General features: G+C 42.4%; 2 protein-coding genes across 5 annotated transcripts; one reads left to right on the top strand and one right to left on the bottom strand.

Moving 5' to 3' along the window:
- Window positions 1–52: 52 nt before the first annotated feature.
- Window positions 53–7,416, bottom strand: LOC118389769 (heterogeneous nuclear ribonucleoprotein H-like). 4 transcript variants are annotated; one of them, XM_035779611.2, is made up of 11 exons: window positions 7,274–7,416; window positions 5,324–5,435; window positions 5,060–5,215; window positions 4,782–4,925; window positions 4,066–4,204; window positions 2,900–3,096; window positions 2,565–2,671; window positions 2,350–2,485; window positions 2,136–2,219; window positions 1,891–1,986; window positions 53–694 (listed from the first exon to the last, which is right to left on the bottom strand). In XM_035779611.2, the coding sequence occupies exons 2-11, from the start codon at window positions 5,406–5,408 to the stop codon at window positions 603–605; spliced, it is 1,236 nt and encodes a 411-aa protein (XP_035635504.1). In that variant the 5' UTR covers window positions 5,409–5,435; window positions 7,274–7,416; the 3' UTR covers window positions 53–602. The 4 variants fall into 4 exon arrangements, with proteins under 4 accessions (XP_035635504.1, XP_035635505.1, XP_035635506.1 ...); XM_035779612.2 differs by having other exon boundaries at window positions 5,324–5,431; window positions 7,274–7,415; XM_035779613.2 differs by having other exon boundaries at window positions 2,909–3,096; window positions 7,274–7,326.
- A 7,049-nt stretch (window positions 7,417–14,465) lies between these two features.
- On the top strand, window positions 14,466–22,355 carry zgc:110540 (deoxynucleoside kinase). Its single transcript, XM_035779617.2, has 7 exons — window positions 14,466–15,038; window positions 17,133–17,248; window positions 17,378–17,571; window positions 17,701–17,848; window positions 18,074–18,189; window positions 20,807–20,906; window positions 21,018–22,355. Exons 1-7 carry the CDS (start codon window positions 14,945–14,947, stop codon window positions 21,042–21,044), a joined length of 795 nt encoding a protein of 264 aa, XP_035635510.1. The 5' UTR covers window positions 14,466–14,944; the 3' UTR covers window positions 21,045–22,355.
- The last annotated feature ends 1,679 nt before the right edge of the window (window positions 22,356–24,034 follow it).

Below are 24,034 nucleotides of genomic sequence, written 5' to 3'. Positions count from 1 at the left end.
TTGTGGTGAATGCCCCAAAATATATTGCTTTAAAAAGGAATGACAAGAGAAAATATGTTAACAAGTTTATTAACGATGCCCAATAGAATCAAAACCAAGACAGTGAGAGGGGATGAGACAACTATGACAAGGTTTAAAACATTTAGCAGTTGAGTCAACCAAAAAGAATATCCTGTTTGTAAAAAAAAAAAAAAGCTATTTCAACATGCTCTTTAACATTATAAAAATCCCTCCGGCTCAAAGCAAGTTTATAGGAACTATGAAAAAGGATCTGAAAATGTTTCTCGGAGGAGCAGTCATGATTACCATATTTACAAAAGCACTCTTTGCTTCACACAGAATCCAGTCATTCAGGCTTTAACTACAGGTATTACTAGGGCGGAACCGGAATCCATCACCCCATGAGGTCTCAGATTCACAATACAAAAACAAAAAAAACATAACATACCGACTCCAGTGAGTTAAGTTAATGTTAAGAAAGGCTTGGATAAAAACATGCCCTGCCCTCATCTTTCATACATCAGAGTTGAGCCACTCCAGTCTGTACAGAATCTGTAACACTCGCAAAAAACAAACATGACCTACTCTGCCCCCCAGAACCCCTACATGCCCCATCCCGCTCCCATCCCGCCATTCATGCCCACGGAGCCACGGCTGCTGCCATAGTAACTGCTGCTCATCCCGCTCTGATTACCTAACAGGAAATAGAAATAGCAGCATTATTACCGACGCAGACTTACCTTCTCCAATACAAACTACGCAAAAATATACATAGAAAGTGGATACTCAAGACCTCCCGGGTGGCGCAGTGGTTAAGGTCGCAGGGATATCCTTGTCTCATCGGCACACCAGCGCCTCATGTGGCAGGCCGGGCGCAGTGCGCGCTAACCAAGGTTGCCAGGCGCACTGTGACACATTCCTCCGACACATTGGTGCGGCTGGATGCACGCTGTGTTAAGAAGCAGTGCGGGTTGTGTATCGGAGGACGCATGACTTTCAACCTTCACGATGAGACAAGATAGTCGCTACTAAACAATTGGATACGACGAAATTGAGGAGAAAATAAAGGTTAAATTAAATTTGAAAAAGAACTCAAGGATGAGCAACGGCAAAATGTCAACAAAATTGAAGACACCATGTCATTTTTTAGGAGACATGTTGACACGGTTATTAAAATAGTGTAGACGTGACTGCTAACTAAAACATTTTAGCTGGCTCGCTAATCATTTAAGGGGGCAAACAATTTACCATTAATTTTTGGGATTGGGGTACCAAAAAACTTGATAGTTACCTAATGATATTATTTTACGATATATTGTATTGACAATATTGCAGTAATATTTTTGCGCTAGTTGGCTGTACCTGCACCAACTCTCCAGTATTTTTCCTTCTGTAGCTTGTTCTCCATCTTTTTTTAAATCAGGAGCCAATATGTTTTCAGCACTTTTATTACAATGACTGATCAAAACTATCATGGCTTCTTTCTCATCCCTCTGCAGCAGACATATGATGAGCAATAAAATCACCGTATGGAATCACAATACATATAGAATCATGAGAATCTCAATGATTATCTTATCGTGAGGTCCGTTGGCAATTCCAAACCCTAGTTAAATTTGCCACAACAAATCTCCTTGCTAGTAAACGGGATGCTGTCTCCACAATGGCAATGTGTCTCCAGCAATGTTAACTTTGACATCTCCACTTTCCAAGCATATATGACCCTGGTTAGTGATGCAAATCGTGAACTATATAGGGCCATGTAAACCAAATGTAGAGGTTAGGATTTTTTCTTATCTGACATGGTAAGTAAAAATACATTTAAGAAAGAAACTGGCTAAATGTTAGTAACAACTCTCCTGTGACAGGCAGCAGAGAGCTGACACTTACTGTAATCATTGTACCCCCCCATGCCGGACTGGCTGCTGTAACCACCTGTATAACCAGTACTCATCTGTTGGCTTCCTCCATAGGAAGATTGGTTGGCTGTGGAAAATAGAACTTTGTCAAATAAAATACCGTACAACAATATGGTGCATGTCCCAATTAAAGCCAAAATGATTCTGCACACAGAACTACACCCGTTGGCCCAGAATATACTTTTATGCCTTCATCTACTTCCCATAAAAACTCACCCATAGCCCCCATCATCTGTCCACCATAGCCACCATTGCTGCCCCCTGCTGTCGAGTTGAGGAACAACTCAACATAACGGTGCTCTGAGGAAGAGAGGGCAGTGTGAAACAAGGCAAACATCCTGATTGGATAAAAAAAAAAGTTTAGGATGCCACTACCCAGACAGGAACAGTGATGACCCACACACAGCACATTAAATTACTGCAGACTCACGCATGTTGGCTTTATCCTTCGACATGGCAGCCACAGCATCCTCATGTGTCGCAAACTCCACGTCAGCCTCTCCAGTCACCCTCCCGTCTGGCCCGACCTCGATGTGCACACGCACTGGGTTCAGCGGAGAGAAAAACTACACAGGGGGGAAAACAATTAGCATTACAAGTCAGTGACTTGAGTGTGTATATTACGTAACTAGTTCTGGTACTCACACTGTAGATGTCAGTCTCTGTTGCCCGATAAGGAAGACCCCTCATGTGCACGCAGTGTCCGGTCGTACTCTGAAAACTTGAACCACTGTCACTATAACGATCTGAACCTATAGACGTGCACAGAGTTAGAAAGCTTATGATTAGTCCCACCCACGAATACAGTAGAAATATACAGAACTCCGGTATGCATTCTAACATCAAAAAAACATGTTACGGTTTCCCATGCTGCTGTGTCCCATCATCACCATCCACCGGTGATTTCCAAAGAAAGAGCAGAAACATGAAGAGAGAAAAAAGTAGAAGAGGGATGGCAGGGAACTGAACTATAATCTCACCAGCCTCACCTCCACCGTAGCCCCCACGACGCATCCTGTCGAAAGAGCCTCCTCGGCTCATGCCGTTGTAGCCACGGCCGCCTCCACCACCGGGCCGGTCGTAGGGGCCTGGTCTCTGCATGCCGCCCATGGTTTTGCGTGGGGGCTCGTAGTTCGTCCGCACCTCTGCATTGCTGCTCTTGAATATCTCAATATACCTAAAAAGGCACACAGACGAGCATTAGGCCAAGGTGCTAGTACCAAATAGTTTAACGACTATTGAGGAGAATACTGTACACGAGCAAAACAAAAATCAGCTAGCACTAAGGACATAGGACTGTAGCATTTGCATCCTGTTACTCACATCCATGCATGTCAATCATAATATCTATAAGAGAAGTAATGTCTCAAATTAGTTGTGACCTTCACTGACTGAACATTGAGGTTTCTCTTGTTAGGGTGAGTGACATACAGCCACTGAATGCTACAGATATTTCCCTGTTGATGTTTTAATAAACTATCACTGGGAAATCCAGATAAATAAAAAAAAACTTTTCTTATGGAACCATAGAGAAGTACACTGTCAGTGTTGCCATTATGCAATTAATAAATAAATGCCATTATTGAGCCCAGAAAATCAAAGCTTTCCTTGTGACTGCAGAATCCATGGCCCAAGGAAGACTGGGTCTCAGTTACATCTGTGTGCAATGAGGGCCTGTGGATTAGTGCAGAGTGAAAACTGGTACCATCTCGGGCAAAAACACCATGGTGTCAAGGTGCCATTTTTAGAGAACGCATTTAAATTAAATTCTAAATGAATTAGATTTGTGTGTGGGGGGGGTGAAAAGCATTTGTTTTGTTTCTGGCCCAGTTTAGTGATATATATTCTGAATTCTCCATCTACAGTACAAAAGGTGTTTCCTGACACCTTTGAGTGGAATTCAATTAAACCCAAGCCCAGGACAATCACTCCGCACTAAAGTGTGTTTTGGCCCAAAAAATACGAGGTGCGTCTCTGAATTCGAAGAGACTATGGGGGGGGGCGATGATCTGAAATGGATACATGTATGAATGGTCCTTGTAGCATGTGCAGGTTCTTGGCATGTGTCATTACCACAGAAGACGATTGTGGTAACAGGTGAATACCATAAGAAAAGCAGCTTAGCCAGCCAACCATCCATCCCCACCTGTGCCCTATTCTTTCCTTGTGTTTCTTTAGAGCCTTTTCAGCTATATCCTGTGAAGCAAACTGCACGAAGGCCTCCCCCGTACTCCTCCCCTGGAAGTCCATCGGCAATGTTATCCCATTTGGCACGATTTCCAACCCTTCAACCCAAGGACAGATAACCCCAGCAGGGGGGGGGACATATTAAATCACATGCCCATTCACAGAGTTGTTGCTCTTTTTCTTCAAAAATAACAAAATGAAAAGAAAAGGGGAAAAAAAAAAAACACATCAGACATGAGAACCCTATGAAAAAGAAGAAGAACCTTATGAACAGCGTGCCAGAGGACTGTCAGCATTTGGATAATTTATTTACTTACTGTATTTTGTACTTCGTTTTGGGAACATAAAACAAATTAAAAAGGGACCCATAGAATAGCAGGGAGAAATGAAGTTAGTGCTTGTTTGCACCAATTAATACGAGTGGTGCTATTGTTGAGTGGACGACGAACGTAAGATTCATCCAAAACAGAAGTATCCATCTAGGCTCGAATTAAGTCTCATAGTGATGGCATATCACAGAGGTCAGATCCCAATTAAATGTCAAGAGGCCATTAAGAGAAGAATTTTCCTTCAGCCAAGTCTAGAACTACAGGCAGTGTATTTTCAAAGCTATGTTGATATCAACTGAGGGTGATAATCTTAATTGGACTGGAGGACAAAGGGCAACAAACACACCTAAGAAGAACTGGACAATCTCCTCCTTGCTACAGCCGAAGGGAAGGCCACGCAGCCTCACAAGCCCGTCCCCCTCAGTCTCTGGGCTGTTTGGACCGGTGTGCTTCATGACCCAGTCCATCTCCACGTTGTTTGACTTGAATACTGAGACAGAAAACAGAACACGGGGATTCTTTAGCATCTAATCTCATATCAGAACCTGTTGGCACAATCACCTTGAAGATAATCATAATTCAAAATACTATTGGAATCAGAAGACAAACCAAATTAATGAATACCTTCCACATATCGGTGACCCAGGGTCTCTCGGTCTTTCTTGACAGCAATCTTGAGGTCGTCCTCTGACTCCAGCTCTACGAAGGCCTCGCCGCTAGGCCTACCCTCACGAGTGTAGGTGAAATGGATGCTTGTCCCATTGTTTGCAACTTTACAATCTGGAATATTATTGCACTAATTTAGTCACCTGAAAAACTTACGATATTACTTACAGGCTTTGTTTTTATTAGGGGAGAAAAAAATAAGTATCACTGTTTTTTTTTTACCAGAGAAAAATCTTGCCACTTCATCCACAGCGCAAGACCAGGGAAGGCCACGAATACGCACCACAAATCCCTCTCCATCTGCCATGGTTATTTTATGATCCGTCAGCCCTGGCTTGAGAGACACAAAGTAAGCTACTATACATCAGGGATCGGAAACAAGCTACCCTCGGGCCAAAACATACCAGCGAGGGATTTTTTTATGCCCCTCTGGCAGCTGTTTGTTTTGGGTATAAAAAAACATATCACCAGGATTTTCAGCAAATAAAAATGTTTCATTGCCAAATCTGTTCCCAGGTATTCCCACAAATAAAAATAAAAGACATGTGATCTTGTGGCTGCTTTGTTGTCTCTACCTTCTTGCCCTTTGTGCTGTTGTTGTCTGTGCCCAATAAAGTTTGTACCATGTTTTGTGCTGCTACCATGCTGTGTTGCTGTCTTGTTGCTACCATGCTGTGTTGCTGTCTTGTTGCTACCATGCTGTGTTGTTGTCTTAGGTCTCTATGTTGTGATGTGTGTTTTGTCCTATATTTATATTGTATTTATTTTAAATCCCAGGCCCTGTCCCTGCAGGAGGCCTTTTGGTAGGCCGTCATTGTAAATAATAATTTGTTCTTAACCGACTTGCCTAGTTAAATAAAACTTTTTTTTTAATGGTGTTGCAGTGTAATTAATGTATGTAATTGTTATTTACAAATAACATTTGTTTTTGTGCAGTGTACATTTGCAGTGTACAAATAATATTATCATTATTAGTTCTGGCCCACAACCATCGATCAGAAATAAATGACCCGCAGCTTAATCTGGCATGCCAGTGCAATACAGTCAGTGCATCTAGATGGGTAACTAGCACTTATTAAAGATGCACTATGCAGAAATCACCCCGCCATTTCCTGTTTGCTAAAATTATAATAGTAAGCTTAATTTCAGTTTACGGTGACAAAACAAGTATACTGTAGAGAATCATTGTTCCATCTAAACCGCTGTTTGAATCTCTTTTCCATAACCAAACATATTCTATTTTCAGTCGGTGTACAAAAACGAAAGTAAAACATGCGCAAATTAAATTTAAAGGGAAGCATAGAAATAACGCAAATAGAACACATCTACCGCTTCTTTAATGAGAATGACAAAACACACTTCTATGTGAATTTGGTCCATTCGTCCAAAAGTCTCCTATTGCAGATTTAACGATAACTGGCCATATTAAAAAGGAACATGATATAGCGTTCTCGAAAGTATAAAATATTTGTCCATCTCGCAAGAGTGTGGGACTTGGCTGAAACCACAGCTGACTATCAAGGAGAATAAACGGGTCAGGCGGGAGCCATTTTGGGAGGTAAAGCCAGAGCTCACCACATCTTCAAATCAGACCCCGGGAAATCACTCGCAAAGCTAACGTTACTAGATAGGCTTACTGTAATACATCATATTTTACACCAGAGTCTATTAAACTCCTGTACCAATGGCATGGTTATTTGAGTTGTTAGCTAAACAGTAATATTTTATTTGGATTGGCTGCTCTTATATCAATCTCTGGCTGGCCTAAATAAAAAAAAAGAGCCAATGTGAGGTTGTATTTAGCTGACGTTAGCTAGCTAGTTAACATTTTAATTAATTAGTAGGTAACCTTAGCTAGTTAGATTATGAGTTTAGACTTATCTTAGACTTATCATTATCTTGCACGTATGTTATTAGTTAGCGAGTAAATGCCTGAATTATACATTTACAAAACCAGCAACAATGTTGGTCGTTTTCTAGCTAGCTACACAAAGCATGCTATCCGCACGCAGACAAAGACGTCGCAGGCCTCAAGACTCCCATGGCTTAAGCAAGCGACCCGTTCATTAATCGAGATCAGTCTGCAACTAGAAATTATAAATGCTTATACTTGAGACCTGAGTTAACTAACATTTAGGCTTTAATAGAATGCGACCACCAAAATGAAAATACCTTGCTGTCTTTTGTAGTCGTGTGTTCGGCGTGGCTAATGTCTGGGCTCGAGATCCTACAAAGCCGGAACCGCAAAACAAAGATTGCGAAGTTCTTCTTCTTTGAATTTGTATTGGCTGATCGCAACCAACTGAAAGGTGCGTACACCGCCACCTACTGTAATGGAGTGTGAGGACTCCCTATTCATCTTATCTAGCCCTGTGCTTCCACCTACTGTTCTGGTGTATGAATTAATTACATACACTATGTGACACAAAAGGGAAGAGAAATAGGACGGGGAAATGGAAAGAAAAATTGCACTACCAAATAACCAACCCTACACCCATTAAAACCTCACCACTATCCCACTACTTGGCCCTATCTGATCCTACAGCAGGCCGGCTGCCTGGGAGGACGGGACAATATTGTTCAACACACATTGAAACTCATCTGCAGTAAAATCTTGTACACCCAAGTAGTTCTCTGCAGTTGCTACCACAACTATTTATCTATTATCTGTGATTTATGTTTAGTTTCTGCTGTGCAGTTGATAACCATGGTTATAAAAAATAAAAAAATAAAAAAAATATATGCCATTTAGCAGACGCTTTTATCCAAAGCGACTTACAGTCATGTGTGCATACATTCTACGTATGGGTGGTCCCGGGGATCGAACCCACTACCCTGGCGTTACAAGCGCCATGCTCTACCAACTGAGCTACAGGACCACCTATTATATTGTGAAATTAGACATTCACGTTAAAAGTTTTTTTTTAAATCAATGAAATAGTAACACCAGTCTTATATTTAAAACATTACTTTTAACTACAAATATAATGATTTCTCTATGACAAGGCCCCACTATGTCTGATTTCTCTGGAGGTTCCTTCTTTCCCTAGAAAGCATTCCCTTGCCTCTGATGCCATTTGCTTTCTTTGGGTTTAGGTCTTTGGCAAATGACTTCATAAGATTGCATAATTTGTTTGAATATGCACAAATACAATTTATTAATTTACACTGAGTATACAAATCATTAAGAACACATGCTCTGATTCAGAGGGGTTGGGTTAAATGCAGAAGACACATTTCAGATGAATGCATTCAGTAGTACAACTGACTAGGTATCCCCTTTCCCTTCCCTTTCTTTCCATGACACAGACTGACCAGGTGAATCTAGGTGAAAGCTACGCTCCCTTACTGATGTCACCTGTAAAATCCACTTTACATTATATCCACTCAATAATAGGATGGTTTTCCATATATACAGTGGGGAGGACAAGTATTTGATACACTGCCGAGTTTGCCAGTTTTCCAACTTACAAAGCATATAGAGGTCTGTAATTTTTATCATAGGTACACTTCAACTGTGAGAGACGGAATCTAAAACAAAAATCCAGAAAATCACATTGTATGATTTTAAGTAATTCATTTGCATTTTATTGCATGACATAAGTACTTGATCACCTACCAACCAGTAAGAATTCCGGCTCTCACAGACCTGTTAGTTTTTCTTTAAGAAGCCCTCCTGTTCTCCACTCATTACCTGTATTAACTGCGCCTGTTTCGGCAGTGTATCAAATACTTGTTCTCCCCACTGTACATGTATATATATATGTACACAGTGCCTTGCGAAAGTATTCGGCCCCCTTGAACTTTGCGACCTTTTGCCACATTTCAGGCTTCAAACATAAAGATATAAAACTGTATTTTTTTGTGAAGAATCAACAACAAGTGGGACACAATCATGAAGTGGAACGACATTTATTGGATACTTCAAACTTTTTTAACAAATCAAAAACTGAAAAATTGGGCGTGCAAAATTATTCAGCCCCCTTAAGTTAATACTTTTCTAGCGCCACTTTTTGCTGCGATTACAGCTGTAAGTCGCTTGGGGTATGTCTCTATCAGTTTTGCACATCGAGAGACTGAAATTGTTTTCCATTCCTCCTTGTAAAACAGCTCGAGCTCAGTGAGGTTGGATGGAGAGCATTTGTGAACAGCAGTTTTCAGTTCTTTCCACAGATTCTCGATTGGATTCAGGTCTGGACTTTGACTTGGCCATTCTAACACTTGGATATGTTTATTTGTGAACCATTCCATTGTAGATTTTGCTTTATGTTTTGGATCATTGTCTTGTTGGAAGACAAATCTCCGTCCCAGTCTCAGGTCTTTTGCAGACTCCATCAGGTTTTCTTCCAGGATGGTCCTGTATTTGGCTCCATCCATCTTCCCATCAATTTGAACCATCTTCCCTGTCCCTGCTGAAGAAAAGCAGGCCAAAACCATGATGCTGCCACCACCATGTTTGACAGTGGGGATGGTGTGTTCAGGGTGATGAGCTGTGTTGCTTTTACGCCAAACATAACGTTTTGCATTGTTGCCAAAAAGTTCAATTTTGGTTTCATCTGACCAGAGCACCTTCTTCCACATGTTTGGTGTGTCTCCCAGGTGGCTTGTGGCAAACTTTAAACAACACTTTTTATGGATATCTTTAAGAAATGGCTTTCTTTTTGCCACTCTTCCATAAAGGCCAGATTTGTGCAATATACGACTGATTGTTGTCCTATGGACAGAGTCTCCCACCTCAGCTGTAGATCTCTGCAGTTCATCCAGAGTGATCATGGGCCTCTTGGCTGCATCTCTGATCAGTCTTCTCCTTGTATGAGCTGAAAGTTTAGAGAGACGACCAGGTCTTGGTAGATTTGCAGTGGTCTGATACTCCTTCCATTTCAATATTATCGCTTGCACAGTGATCCTTGGGATGTTTAAAGCTTGGAAAATCTTTTTGTATCCAAATCTGGCTTTAAACCTCTTCACAACAGTATCTCGGACCTGCCTGGTGTGTTCCTTGTTCTTCATGATGCTCTCTGCGCTTTTAACGGACCTCTGAGACTATCACAGTGCAGGTGCATTTATACGGAGACTTGATTACACACAGGTGGATTGTATTTATCATCATTAGTCATTTAGGTCAACATTGGATCATTCAGAGATCCTCACTGAACTTCTGGAGAGAGTTTGCTGCACTGAAAGTAAAGGGGCTGAATAATTTTGCACGCCCAATTGTTCAGTTTTTAGGATTTGTTCAAAAAGTTTGAAATATCCAATAAATGTCGTTCCGCTTCATGATTGTGTCCCACTTGTTGTTGATTCTTCACAAAAAAATACAGTTTTATATCTTTATGTTTGAAGCCTGAAATGTGGCAAAAGGTCGCAAAGTTCAAGGGGGCCGAATACTTTCGCAAGGCACTGTATATAGTGGTCAGACTGATAGGCAGTGGGGACCAGCAGGAGTTGGGCTTGAACAGGGGGACTGCTTTCGCCCAAACTTTAGACTTCTAATTCATTACATCATGAATTACTGGGCAAGTTCATTTTGCATCTTCCAGTACCCCGGGTGGGTAGGAATTTAACTTTTGGATCAATGGGCACTGGGCGATGCAAAACTAATTAGCCCAATGAAACGAGGTCTAATCGCTCTCCACGTAGGAAATTCATGTGAGATAAATCTGAGAAATGACTGAGAAATGATCTTCTTAGGGTGATGGATACAGACATCCTGGTCACATGGCCCGCTCATCTGAGCTGTGCTTTCATAAGCAGTGTGGGAATGCTCATCATGTCAGCACCGTTGAGAACTACAGTGTCTGAGATTCTGTCCTGCGACTTGATCCTCAGGAGCTTCCTCAGGTGAAAGTGACTTAGTTTCCTGGCATAGCGTTCGTAGACTGGTAGACAGGATTTCCAGCCATAAGTAAGGGTCGGTAATGTGACTGCCTGGTAAACCGTTTTGTTTCCAGTTTGATGCCTGTCCTTTCCCACACCAAATCTCACAGACGGCCAAAGGCTGCACTAGCCTTGGCGATCCTGATGTTTGTTTCATTGACTATGTGAACACCGCAATAAATTCCTCTACCAAGGTAGGTGAATTTGACCACAGCTGACAGTTTCTGACCTTTCAAATCAAATCACATCAAATGTTATTCGTCACATGCGCCAAATACAACAGTGAAACAATACTTACAGTGAAATGCTTACTTACGAGCCCCTAACCAACAATGCAGTTTAAAAAAATATGGATAAGAATAAGAGATAAAAGTAACAAGTAACTAAAGAGCAACAGTAAAATAACAATAGCGAGACTATATAGAGGGTGTACCGGTACAGAGTCAATGTGCAGGTGCACCGGTTAGTTGAGGTAATATGTTCACGTAGGTGGAGTTATTAAAGTGACTATACATAGATGACAACACAGAGTAGCAGTAATGTAAAGAGGGGGGGCACTGCAAATAGTCTGGGTAGCCATTTGACTAGATGTTCAGGAGTCTTATGGTTTGGGGGTAGAAGCTGTTTAGAACAGGTTTTGTTGTGCCCTCTTCATGGCTGTCTTAGTGTGCTTGGACCATTTTAGTTTGTTGGTGATGTGGATGTAACGGATGTGAAACGGCTAGCTTAGTTAGCGGTGTTCGGGCTAAATAGCGTTTCAATCGGTGACGTCACTTGCTCTGAGACCTTGAAGTAGTAGTTCCCCTTGCTCTGCAAGGGCTGCGGCTTTTGTGGAGCGATGGGTAACGATGCTTCGTGGGTGACTGTTGTTGATGTGTGCAGAGGGTCCCTGGTTCGCGCCCGGGTATGGACATCATGGAACTTGAAGCTCTCAACCAGCTCTACTGCAGCCCCGTCAATGAGAATGGGGGCGTGCTCAGGAGGTTGTTGTCCTGGCACCACACGGCCAGGTCTCTGATCTCCTTCCTATAGGCTGTCTCGTCGTTAACGGTGATCAGGCCTACCATTGTTGTGTCATCTGAGACATTGAATGATGGTGTTGTTGTGCCTGGCTCTGCAAGGTGAACAGAGAATTGTGGAGGGGGTGAACGCACGCTTCCTCTGTGGGTGACTGTTGTTGATGTGTGCAGAGGGTCCTGGTTCTGCGCCCGGGTATGGGCGAGGGGATCGGTCTAAAGTTATACTGTTACATGGACATCAAGGAACTTGAAGCTCTCAGTTGCAGAGGGAGGTGTTTAGTCCCAGGGTCCTTAGCTTGTCGATGAGCTTTGAGCCTATGGTGTTGAACGCTGAGCAAATGAATAGCATTCTCAGGTGTTCCTGTTGTCCAGGTGGGAAAGGGTGGTCTCTGCATCTCCTTCCAACATCTGTGGATCTTTTGGGGAGTATGCAAATTGTTGTGTCTAGGGTTTTAATGATGGTGTTGGAGTTGTGCCTCACCAGCCTGCAGCCTTCATGGCTGAACAGAGAATGCAGGAGTAGTCATTTAGCACGTTACCTTAGTGTTCTCTGTTGAGGATCAGGGACGGATGTGGTCTTACAGACCCTGACCACCTGGGAGAGGTTGAAAGTCAGGATCAGTTGCAGAGGGAGGTGTTTAGTCCCAGGGTCCAGCTTGTCGATGAGCTTTGAGGGCACTATGGTGTTGAACGCTGAGCTGTAGTCAATGAATAGCATTCTCACATAGGTGTTCACTTTTGTCCAGGTGGGAAAGGGTGGTGTGGAGTGCAACAGATATTGCAACATCTGTGGATCTTTTAAAGGCAGTATGCAAATTGGAGCTGGTCTAGGGTTTCAGTGTTATTTCATCATTACATTTAAGTCATTTAGCAGTCTGGTAGGCTCTTATCACTGGGCAGAGCGTGCTTACAAATTTTGCATTCCCTGCCACATCCAGTGGAACAGCCACTTTACAATAGTCATCTAAATCTTTGTCGGAGGGCATGAGAAGGATTTCTTATCTTCCTTAGGTATTCCTTAAAGCGGTGGGGTTTCAGGTGTCTCCGGAAGGTGGTGATTGCCTGTAATCCTGGCTTCTGATTTGGGTTTGTTCCACCACTGGGGGCCAGAGCTTGATGCACTTTTGACTGGGCCAATGACTGATGGAACTGTACTTCTCAGTGGTAGGGAGAGGAAGGCCAGAGGTGGATGAACATGCCCTTGTTTGGGTGTAGGGCCTGATCAGAGCCTGGAGGTACTGAGGTGCCGTTCCCCTCACAGCTCCGTAGGCAAGCACCATGGTCTTGTAGCGGATGCGAGCTTCAACTGACTTCTTTTTAAGCCAGTGGAATTTTTTGCTTGTAGCGGAGGAGCGGGGTGAATTATGGTCAGGGAAGGTTGCCAAATGGAGGGCAAGCGAGAGCTTTTTATGGATGTCTCTGTGGGGTTTAATGGCACAGGTTTTCCCCCCTCTGGTTGCCCATTTAACATGCTGATAGAAATGAGGTAAAGACGGAGATGTCAAGTGCCCCTGGATTAGGACCTGCCCAGCTTCCTGTGGAGCTGGGTGAGCGTTTCTGTTTGTTGTGAGCATGAAGCCTCATTGAGTGGCGGTTTTTAGTGCCAGTATCAGTCTGGGTGGTATGTAGACAGGATCACGCCAAATACAGATGAAAACTCTCTGGGAGGTAGGACACAATGGAGTTGTACAGCTTATCATGAGATACGGGCAGTCCTTCCCGGGAGGAAAGCAGCCCGTCTTGCCGAGACTTCAGCTTGATATGGTGATCCGTGAGCTGTTATTTACTTATAAGAATAGGCTCCCGCCTCGTGTCTTACCAGAGGCTGCTGTTCTATCCTGCCGATAGAGTGTTTAACCCACCAGCTGTATGTTCCTAATGTCGCTGTTCAACCACAACTCAGTGAAACATTAGATTTGACAGTTTTTAAAGTCCTGTTGGTAGGATATTTGTGCTTTCAGTTCATCCCATTTATTTTCCAGCGATTGAACATTAGCTAACAGGACAGAAGGCAAAGGCAGACTAGCCACTCGTCGCCTGATCCTCACAAGGCACCCTGAACTTTTTCAGCAAAATCTCAGTTTCCTTCTCCAGCGAATGACTGGGATCTGGGCCTGGTCGGGTGTCTGTAGTATCTCCCTCCCTTCTGACTCATTGAAGAAAAACTCTTTCTCTTATCTGAGGTGAGTAATTGCAGTTCTGATGTCCAGAAGTTATTTTCGGCCATAAGCGACGGTAGCAGCAACATTATGTACAAAACAAATTACGAACAGTGCGAAAAAACAAACAAAAAAGCATTTAAGAGCTGATAAGACGGCAGCCACCCCCTCCGGAGCCATCTTCACTTTATTTAAATATCCGTTTACCACATCATATGTTATCGCAATCTGGTGTGCCCGACAGCACAGTCGATGACGTGGCACGCCACCATTTGTTGATTTAATGCGATGCCTGTCCATCTAGCCGGGCAGGAGCTCAACCAAGGTTTGAACACGACCTTGTGGTACAGGGTGAGCCATAAAGGTCTTGGATTCTTTCTACTAAAATATCAGACTTGCCTTTTATAAACCAGCTATAGACCCACGAAATTGGTGATTTTTGAAGCATGGGGTTGAATAGATATCTCCATGACTCAATGGAGAGCATTTCCATTGAGGAATTTCTGTGTATTCTATATTCACGGCTTTAATGCACCAGGAGACTGTGCATGTACAAACTACACGAAGCTTGAATAATACTTGTAGTTCGGTGTCTTGTGGGTTATGTAGTATTGAAGCTACCCCCGGAAGTGGTAACATATATATCCTCGGCGCGGAATTCAATTTGATCTGATTATCGCGCTATTCTGCTCCTGAATGTCCCTTGGGCTCACTTCGGTAACTTGGCTATATCTAGGTTTTGAGTTCATAACTAGCTAAATAATTTATCCAATATCTCATTCTTTATAATGGCAACACCTCCTAAGAGAATATGTTCAAGTCCAAGTTTTGACAACAGTTTTGAGAAAAGAACTAAGAAGATATCCATTGAAGGAAACATTGGTGAGTTTGCACAGCCAGCTGGCTACACATTTTAACGTACACAAATCTGAGAGCTAGCTATCGATATATTTCTAAAATTAGATAGCGAGTTAACTACCTATGTGAATGTTTAACTCCAACATGTTTGGTCTGATTTTACTCAACTCATCCCGCCGAATCAACAGCAAGTGTACTGTTCACTGTAAACAAGTATTGGCGCCAAAACAATACATTCTCAATCTTTGCCTGCATTTTATTAATCCGAAATACCTAACGTTATCTAGTTGTAATGGCCAATTTATCTAAATTAATAGGCTGGCGAAAAAATAACTACACTAGTTAGGTTTCCATCCAATTAGATATTTTAATGCAAATATTCTCAACCGCAAAAAAAAAACAGCATTTTCCCACGATGCTTCCATCAAAATGACTTGTTGCGCACAAAAGGCTGTGAGGGATTACCTTGTGCAGTTAAATTCTCATGTACCGACTAATTAAACACAAACTAAATGTGTTTCAATATACATTTTCATATCTACTTATGGTTTGCTTACGAAAAATTCGTTATATAGTGTGCCCACCCTAGTATTGGTACGTGGTCCAGGTCGGGTTTAGGTTCCGGATAAACGGCATCCATGATCATGTCACCAGAATAAAACCCTCGATATTTATTGGAAAAGAATATCAAAACTCATCTGTTACCTTGCACTTTTTCCACCCTGTGAAGTCAATGTATTTAATCTGTAGCCTAATAAACTACATGTTTCTCGAGTAGTAGTGGTTGGACCACATGTGACTTTAATTTAACAGTGGAATTTACTGCCTTGGGAGCATAAATGTATATTTGGATTAAGATTACTTAAGAGCCTCTGGGGCAGCATAATTGTCCCCCCCCCCCCTTTTATATGTACGTTATTCAACTTAACATTTCAATAAAGCAAATGTTTGCTGACTTGTGTATTTGACTGCTAGCTAGTTTGCTAGCTTTATATATTCATTCAACATGAGTAGAAGTTGCAAAATGCTTCGCTAACTAGCTTGCTTTGATTAGCTTAGCATGTCGTTGCTAGCTGTTACATTTGACACAACTGGTCTCCTGAAGAATCTTAGATATTGTCACATTTGTCTGACTACTGTAACTCAACGTTTTATTTACAAGATTCTCAGTTCAAACGTCTGCCCTGTTTTTAAAAGTTTTGTATCTGTTGTACTCTGCCCTTTAACATTTTTTTTATTTATTCTGCCCTAAACCAATCATTGATTCTGCCGCCCTAAACCAATCATTGATTCTGCCGCCCTAAACCAATCATTGATTCTGCCGCCCTAAACCAATCATTGATTCTGCCGCCCTAAACCAATCATTGATTCTGCCGCCCTAAACCAATCATTGATTCTGCCGCCCTAAACCAATCATTGATTCTGCCGCCCTAAACCAATCATGATTCTCTAAACCAATCATTGATTCTGCCGCCTAAACCAATCATTGATTCTGCCGCCCTAAACCAATCATTGATTCTGCCGCCCTAAACCAATCATTGATTCTGCCGCCCTAAACCAATCATTGATTCTGCCGCCCTAAACCAATCATTGATTCTGCCGCCCTAAACCAATCATTGATTCTGCCGCCCTAAACCAATCATTGATTCTGCCGCCCTAAACCAATCATTGATTCTGCCGCCCTAAACCAATCATTGATTCTGCCGCCCTAAACCAATCATTGATTCTGCCGCCCTAAACCAATCATTGATTCTGCCGCCCTAAACCAATCATTGATTCTGCCGCCCTAAACCAATCATTGATTCTGCCGCCCTAAACCAATCATTGATTCTGCCGCCCTAAACCAATCATTGATTCTGCCGCCCTAAACCAATCATTGATTCTGCCGCCCTAAACCAATCATTGATTCTGCCGCCCTAAACCAATCATTGATTCTGCCGCCCTAAACCAATGTATGGCTTTGGGTTCTCGTGAGCTAGCTATGCATGTCTTGATAGCAGAGTGCAAATGATTATGGTTAACTAGCTAACTTAAAAAAAAAGATATATATGTTTGTCTTGTTTTCCCTAATATCTTTATATTGGGATACTGCTTGAAAAGTGTTTCTATGTGTTGCAGCTGCAGGGAAGTCTACACTTGTGCACATTTTAGAAAAGTCTTCAGAAGAATGGGAGGTCATACCGGAGCCCATTGGGAAGTGGTGCAACGTTCAAAACACTGACAATGAGTATGAGGTAACTACAATGTTATGTCCAGTACATAATGTTATGTAAAATGTTATCCCATTTTAATGTTAAATTCATGTGAGTCACAATGTTGGACAATTGATCCTCCGCTTGACAATTATGTGTTCCCTGTTCCAGGAGCTCAGCACATCTCAGAAGAGTGGCGGTAACCTGCTGCAGATGCTGTATGACAAACCTAGCCGCTGGTCCTACACATTCCAGAGTTACGCCTGTCTGAGTCGTGTGCGCGCTCAGCTGCAGCCCCTTTCTGCAAAGATGCAACAGGCAGAGAAACCTGTCCAGTTCTTTGAGCGCTCTGTTTACAGTGACCGGTGTGTACCCGTCTGGTGTTTGATTGGTTTAGTTGGAAAATCAGAATAAGACCTGAGAACCTGTGGTAGTGGTATGACTGTCTGTCTTTATTTCACTGAGTCTGACTTGTATTGTGGCTCTTTTGCCAGGTATATATTTGCCTCCAACCTATTTGAGTCTGGGGACATGAATGAGACTGAATGGGCCATTTACCAAGACTGGCACGGTTGGCTGCTCTCTCAGTTTGAGTCTCAAATCGAGCTGGATGCCATGATCTACCTTCGGGCTGACCCACAGGTGAGTAAAGCCTTTACATCCTCAGTTCACAAGTGTTTGAACTCCAGTTTGGTGGTTAGATGACTTTCTATTTTTTGGGTTTTTTTTTTGTTAACACAGCCAGAATTAAATTTTCATCTTTTGAGGATTTCATTTTCAATTTTACATTATACTGAAGTGCTTACATGGTCTATATATTTCGGCCTGGTAGAGAAACGAACCCAAAAAATGAAATCTGTCTTTCAGAGATGTATGCAGAGGCTGCACCGCCGAGGACGGGAGGAGGAACAAGGAATTCCAATTGAATATCTGGAGCAGCTGCACTATAAGCACGAGTGCTGGTTGTACCACCGCAGTACTCAGTAAGTGTTCACCCATTTATATATATTTATTTATATATATATATATTTATATATATACAGCGCATTCAGAAAGAATTCAGACCACTTGTCTTTTTCCACATTGTGTTAGGTTACAGCCTCCTTATTCTAAAATGAATTTAAAAAAAAAAAAAAAAAATTAAATCCCTCATCAATCTACACACACACATACATACACAACCCCATAATGACCAAGGTTTTTTTTCGTTGAAATATTTGCAAATGTATTACAAATACTGATCATATTTACGTAAATATTCAGATGCTTTACTCAATACTTTGTTGAAGCACCTTTGGCAGCGATTACAGCCAAGTTTTATAGGGAATGATGCTACAAAATTGGCACACCTGTTATTGGGGAGTTTCTCCCATTCTTCTCTGCAGATCCTCTCAAGCTCTGTCTGGTTGGATGGGGAGCGTCACTACACAGCTATTTTCAGGTCTCTCCAGAAATGTTAGATCGGGTTCAGGTCTGGGCTCTGGCTGGGCCCCTCAAGGACATTGAGACTTGTCCTGAAGCCACTCCTGCGTTGTCTTGGCTGTGTGCTTAGGGTCGTTGTCCTGTTGGAAGGTGAACCTTCAACCTAGTCTGAGGTCCTGAGCGCTCTGAAGCAGGTTTTCTTCAAGGATCTCTCTGTACTTTGCGCCGTTCATCCTTCCCTCAATCCTGACTCGTCTCCCAGTCCCTGACACTGAAAAACATCCCCACAGCATGATGCTGCCACCACCATGCTTCACCGTAGGATGGTGCCAGGTTTCCTCCAGACGTGACGCTTTGCATTCAGGCCAAAGAGTTGAATCTTGGTTTCATCAGACCAGAGAATCTTGTTTCCTTTTACTGAGGAGTGCCTTCTGTCTGGCCACTCTACCATAAAGGCCTGATAGGTGGAGTGCTGCAGAGATTGTTGTCCTTCTGGAAGGTTCTCCCATCTTCACAGAGGACTTCGGGAGCTTTGTCATATTGACCATTGCGTTCTTGGTCACCTCCCTGATCAAGGCCCTCCTCCCCTGGTTGCTCAGTTTGGCTGGGCGGCTAGCTCTAGGCATAGTCTTGGTGGTCCCAAACTTCGTAATCAATCTACAAAAAAATTATGGAGTGTTTTTAGATTGAGGTAAAAAATATATATATACAATTTTAGAAAAATGCTGTAACAAAATGTGGGGAAGGGGTCTGAATATTTTTTTTGTAATGCACTGTATAGATTTCACATGCCTTGGCTTACAGATATGTATCTGTTTGGTCACAGATGCCTTGAAAAAAAGGTAGGTGTGTAGATCAGAAAACCAGTCAGTGACCACCATTTGCTTCATGCAGTGCGACACATCTCCTTTGCTTCGAGTTGATCAGGCTGTTTATTGTGGGATGTACGTACATACCCCAACCAGAAGCCATGGATTACAGGCTACATTCGCACTGAGCTAAAGGGTAGAGCTGCCGCTTTCAAGGTACGGGACTCTAACCTGGAAGCTTATAAGAAATACTGCTATGCCCTCCGAACGATCAAAGCGCCAATACAAGGCTAAGATTGAATCGTACTACACCGGCTCCGACCCTCAACTTTGATTTGATGTTGTCCCACTCCTCTTCAATGACTGTGCGACGTTGTTGGATATTGGCAGGAACTGGAACACGCTGTCATACACGCGGGTCCAGAGCATCGTAAACACGGTCAATGGGTGACATGTCTGGTGAGTATGCAGGCCATGGAAGAACTGGGACATTTTCGGCTTCTGTGAATTGTGTCCAGATCTTTGCGACATCGGGCCGTGCATTATCATGCAGAAACATAACGTGATGTCGTCGGATGAATGGCACCACAATGGGCCTTGAGGATCTCCTCACGGTGCCTCTGTGCATTCACATTGCCATTGATAAAATGCAATTGTGTTCGTTGTCCGTCGTTTATGCCTGCCCATACCGTAACCCCACCGTCACCATTGGGCACTCTGTTCACAACGTTGATATCAGCAAACTGCTCACCCACGTGACGCCAGACGGTCTGCGGTTGTGAGGCCGGTTGGACATACTGCCGAATTCTCTAAAACTAGTTGATGCTAAGGAAATGAACATTCAATGCTTTGCTGGACATTCCTGCAGTCAGCATGCCATTTGCACCCTCCCTCAACTTCATACATCCGTGGCATTGTGTTGTGACACAACTACACATTTTTAGTGGCCTTTTATTGCCCCCCAGCACAAGGTGGACCTGTGTAATCATCATGCTCTTTAATCAGCTTCTTGATATGCCACACCTGTCAGGTGGATGGATCATCTTGGCAAAGGAGAAATGCTCACTAACAAGAATGTAAACTAATTTGAGATCATTAAGCTTTTTGTGCTTATGGAACATTTCTAGGATCTTATTTCAGCTCATGAAACATGGGACTAAAACTTTACATGTTGTGTTTTTGTTGAGTGTGTTTTAGCCAATATGCCACTTGTTTGTTTTTTTTCTGGGCTGGTAATTAAGTGTTAGACTATCATGGCGTCTTTCGTCCCATTTTGACAGCATAGATCGAGTGGTTTATTTTGTCAAAGGGCTGGCATTTACTAGGAATTTGGGAATGTTATCAGTGTGATATTGTTTCCTACTTCTAGACTTGATTTTGAGTACCTGAAAGATATCCCTATCCTGGTCCTGGATGTTAATGACGACTTCAAGAATGATCGAATTAAGCAGGAAGCTGTGCTGGACAAGGTTAGTGTTGGTTTGCACTTGTGTCATCAAGAGATTGTTTAGTTCACCTCAAATCAGAATTTGTTATGGTTTACATGGTTGTTTTTTTTTTCATCCCCGGTTTCCACACAGGTCAGAGAATTCCTCAGCATGCTGTGAGCTAGAAAAGATACCAATGTTAGACAGCACCAGCTCACTGGTCTTGTGCTACAGACTGCATCATTCCTGACAGTTCATATCAACTTCCATGCCTCCAAGATTACACTGGTCCTCCATGCCTTAGATAATACTGGCAGAGAAGATTTGGTAATTTTCTAACTTTATGCAATTCTCATTTTCCCATTGGGTGGAGAAAAATGTGTTCTGTTTTTAATGACCCTGTTTTTAATGACTTACAAAATCAGTTGGGGGGTCCCCCTGTTAGTAATTTAACCATGATTAGATGGCTGGCTGGTGGTAAATTAGTCTAATCTTAAAACTGTTAGCTGACATTGGCTTATTGACTGATTCAGTTACTGACAATACAGTAAGACAAACTGCTGCACAACACAATTTAGAATTTGCTCTGGTATATGCTATTCTAACTCTCAACAGTAAATTGAAACTCCGACTGAGTCACTAAAAATAACATTTGATCCGCGGGCATATTAAAGGGGCCGCCAGTTTTACCCATCCCTGGTCTGGAGGCTGAAGATAAGTTGGAACAGGTGTATTTGTGCTGAGGTAGAACAAAGCTTGCATACAACAGTAGGACTAGGTGGTTGGACACCTGCCTTACCAACTACACCAGCTCACTGGTCTTCTTGTGTCATTCAGACTAGAGATTAACAGGCATTTGGAAAATAAAATGTATTTGCCTGCTCACAACAGTCGGTATACTTGAAAATGTATGATTTTTAGGGTTGCCAGATTTAGGTGGAACTTTATCTATTTTAAATGTAATGTGTGAAAGGTGCTTGTGTGCTTTATTTTTATTATTTAATGTAGTCAATTTACTTTTCTTTTGTATTTATATTGTGACTACATAAAAGCACAGATTAAGCCTAGTCCTTGAGATGGGAGATTCTCAATTGAGAATACTTTTAAGTCCAGAACTAGGCTCAATCTGTATTTGGGAAACCGGACCCAGGAGTTTCTGCAGGATGTTACACTGACTGAATTCATGATTCAGAAAGTTTTGGGACCACCACCATTGTTCATTAGGTGTAAGGTCCTCTTGTGGCTGTTTTTAGTCTGATTGAATCACCAAACTTTCACTTCACAAGTGTTGTACGTATTACAATTTGAGATTAAATGGCTCTTTCTTACCCGGCCACATGATGTGCAGTACATCTGTGGCAGGTGGCTGTCGTTTCGTTCAAAAGGGTTTGATATTTTTGTGTGTAATATGCTTTGATGAAATATACCACTTACAATTTGTTGTTTGATGGGAGTTGCATTATTTGTTTCTGAAATAAATGGTCAAGAATGGTGAATGTTATATTCATTGCTATATATAGTGACCATTGTCGTCACAAAAAATATTGTCATTAAATGTGTGTATATATGTATATATATATATATATATATGTGTATATGTATGTGACTGGTCATTTAGCCTCAGGTATGATTTTGAAAACTGTTTGTTGTAGAAACCATGGGACTGACTGGTGTTTTGCTTTCAGTTGGCTTGACTGAGGATATTCAATACTATAGTGGCCATCTAGCACCCATAATGCTGTGCATGCTAAATCACTATTGGCTTCATTTACGGGGCAATCTGCAGTTGAACCAACAGTGGATTCTTCGCACCTCTGTCACAAGTGTAACCACTCTAAAATTTGTAGACAGTGCTATGGATGCATGGACTGACCACCAAAGATAGCGAAATTATAGTTTTGAGGCTGTAAGGTGTTTGTTTATTTAATATGATTACAGACATTGGAGTAAAACAAGCTTATATTTTGGCTTCTGATGTGGTACAGTACGCTAAACTCGGCATTTCTAAGTTAAATCATATACTCACTGATACTTGAAGAATATATGTCCAAAAGGGAGGGAAGATTGCTTATATCCAAGATGGCGTAGCAGTCGGTGTCCTGTCCCGTGTAAATGTCATTTATTTGTATATATTTTAATCTCACTTTCCATCTATGGACTGAATATCCTTTCCTGCAACCCGCCTCACACAATGTGGTACGGATCTGCTATTTTTATACTTTAGAACCGGAATCCCCATCAGTAGCTAGCCAGTAGTCAGTTAGCCACTGATAGCGGTCTTCACCGTTATCTTGGATGCCTGCCAGCCTCAGTTCGGTTAATACCTGCCAGTCTACACAGCGCGATATGAACCCACAGCATATCGGACTGCTTTTTGTCTACCATATCTCCGGATTCCTAACGCAAGCTCTGAACCTTTACACCAGATCATCGCAGCTAGCTAGCTGCAATCCGAGTGGCTACTCTTGGATAATGTCTCTGTCCCAAAGCAAGCACCAGTTAGCCTTGAGCTAGCCTTGAAATAGGCTCATCTCCCAGCTAGCCGAAGAGGTCCACCAGCCAATTCTTGGGCTTTGCCAATTTGCCTGGACCCTTTACTGCCGACATGGAGCCCCGCCGATCCATCACGACTGGTCTGCTAACGTAATCCGTCAGGTGGTTTCAACAGGCTTTTCCGTTGCGACGTCGCCAAAGGCCCATCTGCTAGCCCCGGCCCGCTAGCTGTCTGAATCTCTCTGGTCTTTAGCTTACCTAGCGTAGTATCGACTACCGAATCGGCTCCCTGACTCACCTATTGCTACTCATTGGACCCTATGATCACTCGGCGACACATGCCTCTCCCAAATGTCAATATGGCTTGTCTATTGCTGTTTTGAATAGTGATTATTGTCTTATTTCACTGTAGAGTCCCCTGCCCAATATGCCTTAGCCCATTTGTCCCACCCTCCACACATGTGGTGACCTCACCTGGCTTAACTGGTGCCTCTAGAAACAAAACCTCACTCAATGCCTACTGTACTCACATACTACCATACCCTTGTCTGTACACTATGCCTTGAATCTATTCTTCCATGCCCAGAAATCTGCTCCTTTTACTTGTTTTTTTGGAACACACTAGACGACCAGTTCTTATAGCCTTTAGCCATACCCTTATCCTACTCCTCGGTTCC

Source organism: Oncorhynchus keta, chromosome 11 (assembly GCF_023373465.1).
Source record: "Oncorhynchus keta strain PuntledgeMale-10-30-2019 chromosome 11, Oket_V2, whole genome shotgun sequence".
NCBI classification, from domain to species: domain Eukaryota; kingdom Metazoa; phylum Chordata; class Actinopteri; order Salmoniformes; family Salmonidae; genus Oncorhynchus; species Oncorhynchus keta.
Note: the sequence above shows the minus strand (reverse complement) of the source record. Positions and strands in the feature narration are given on the sequence as shown.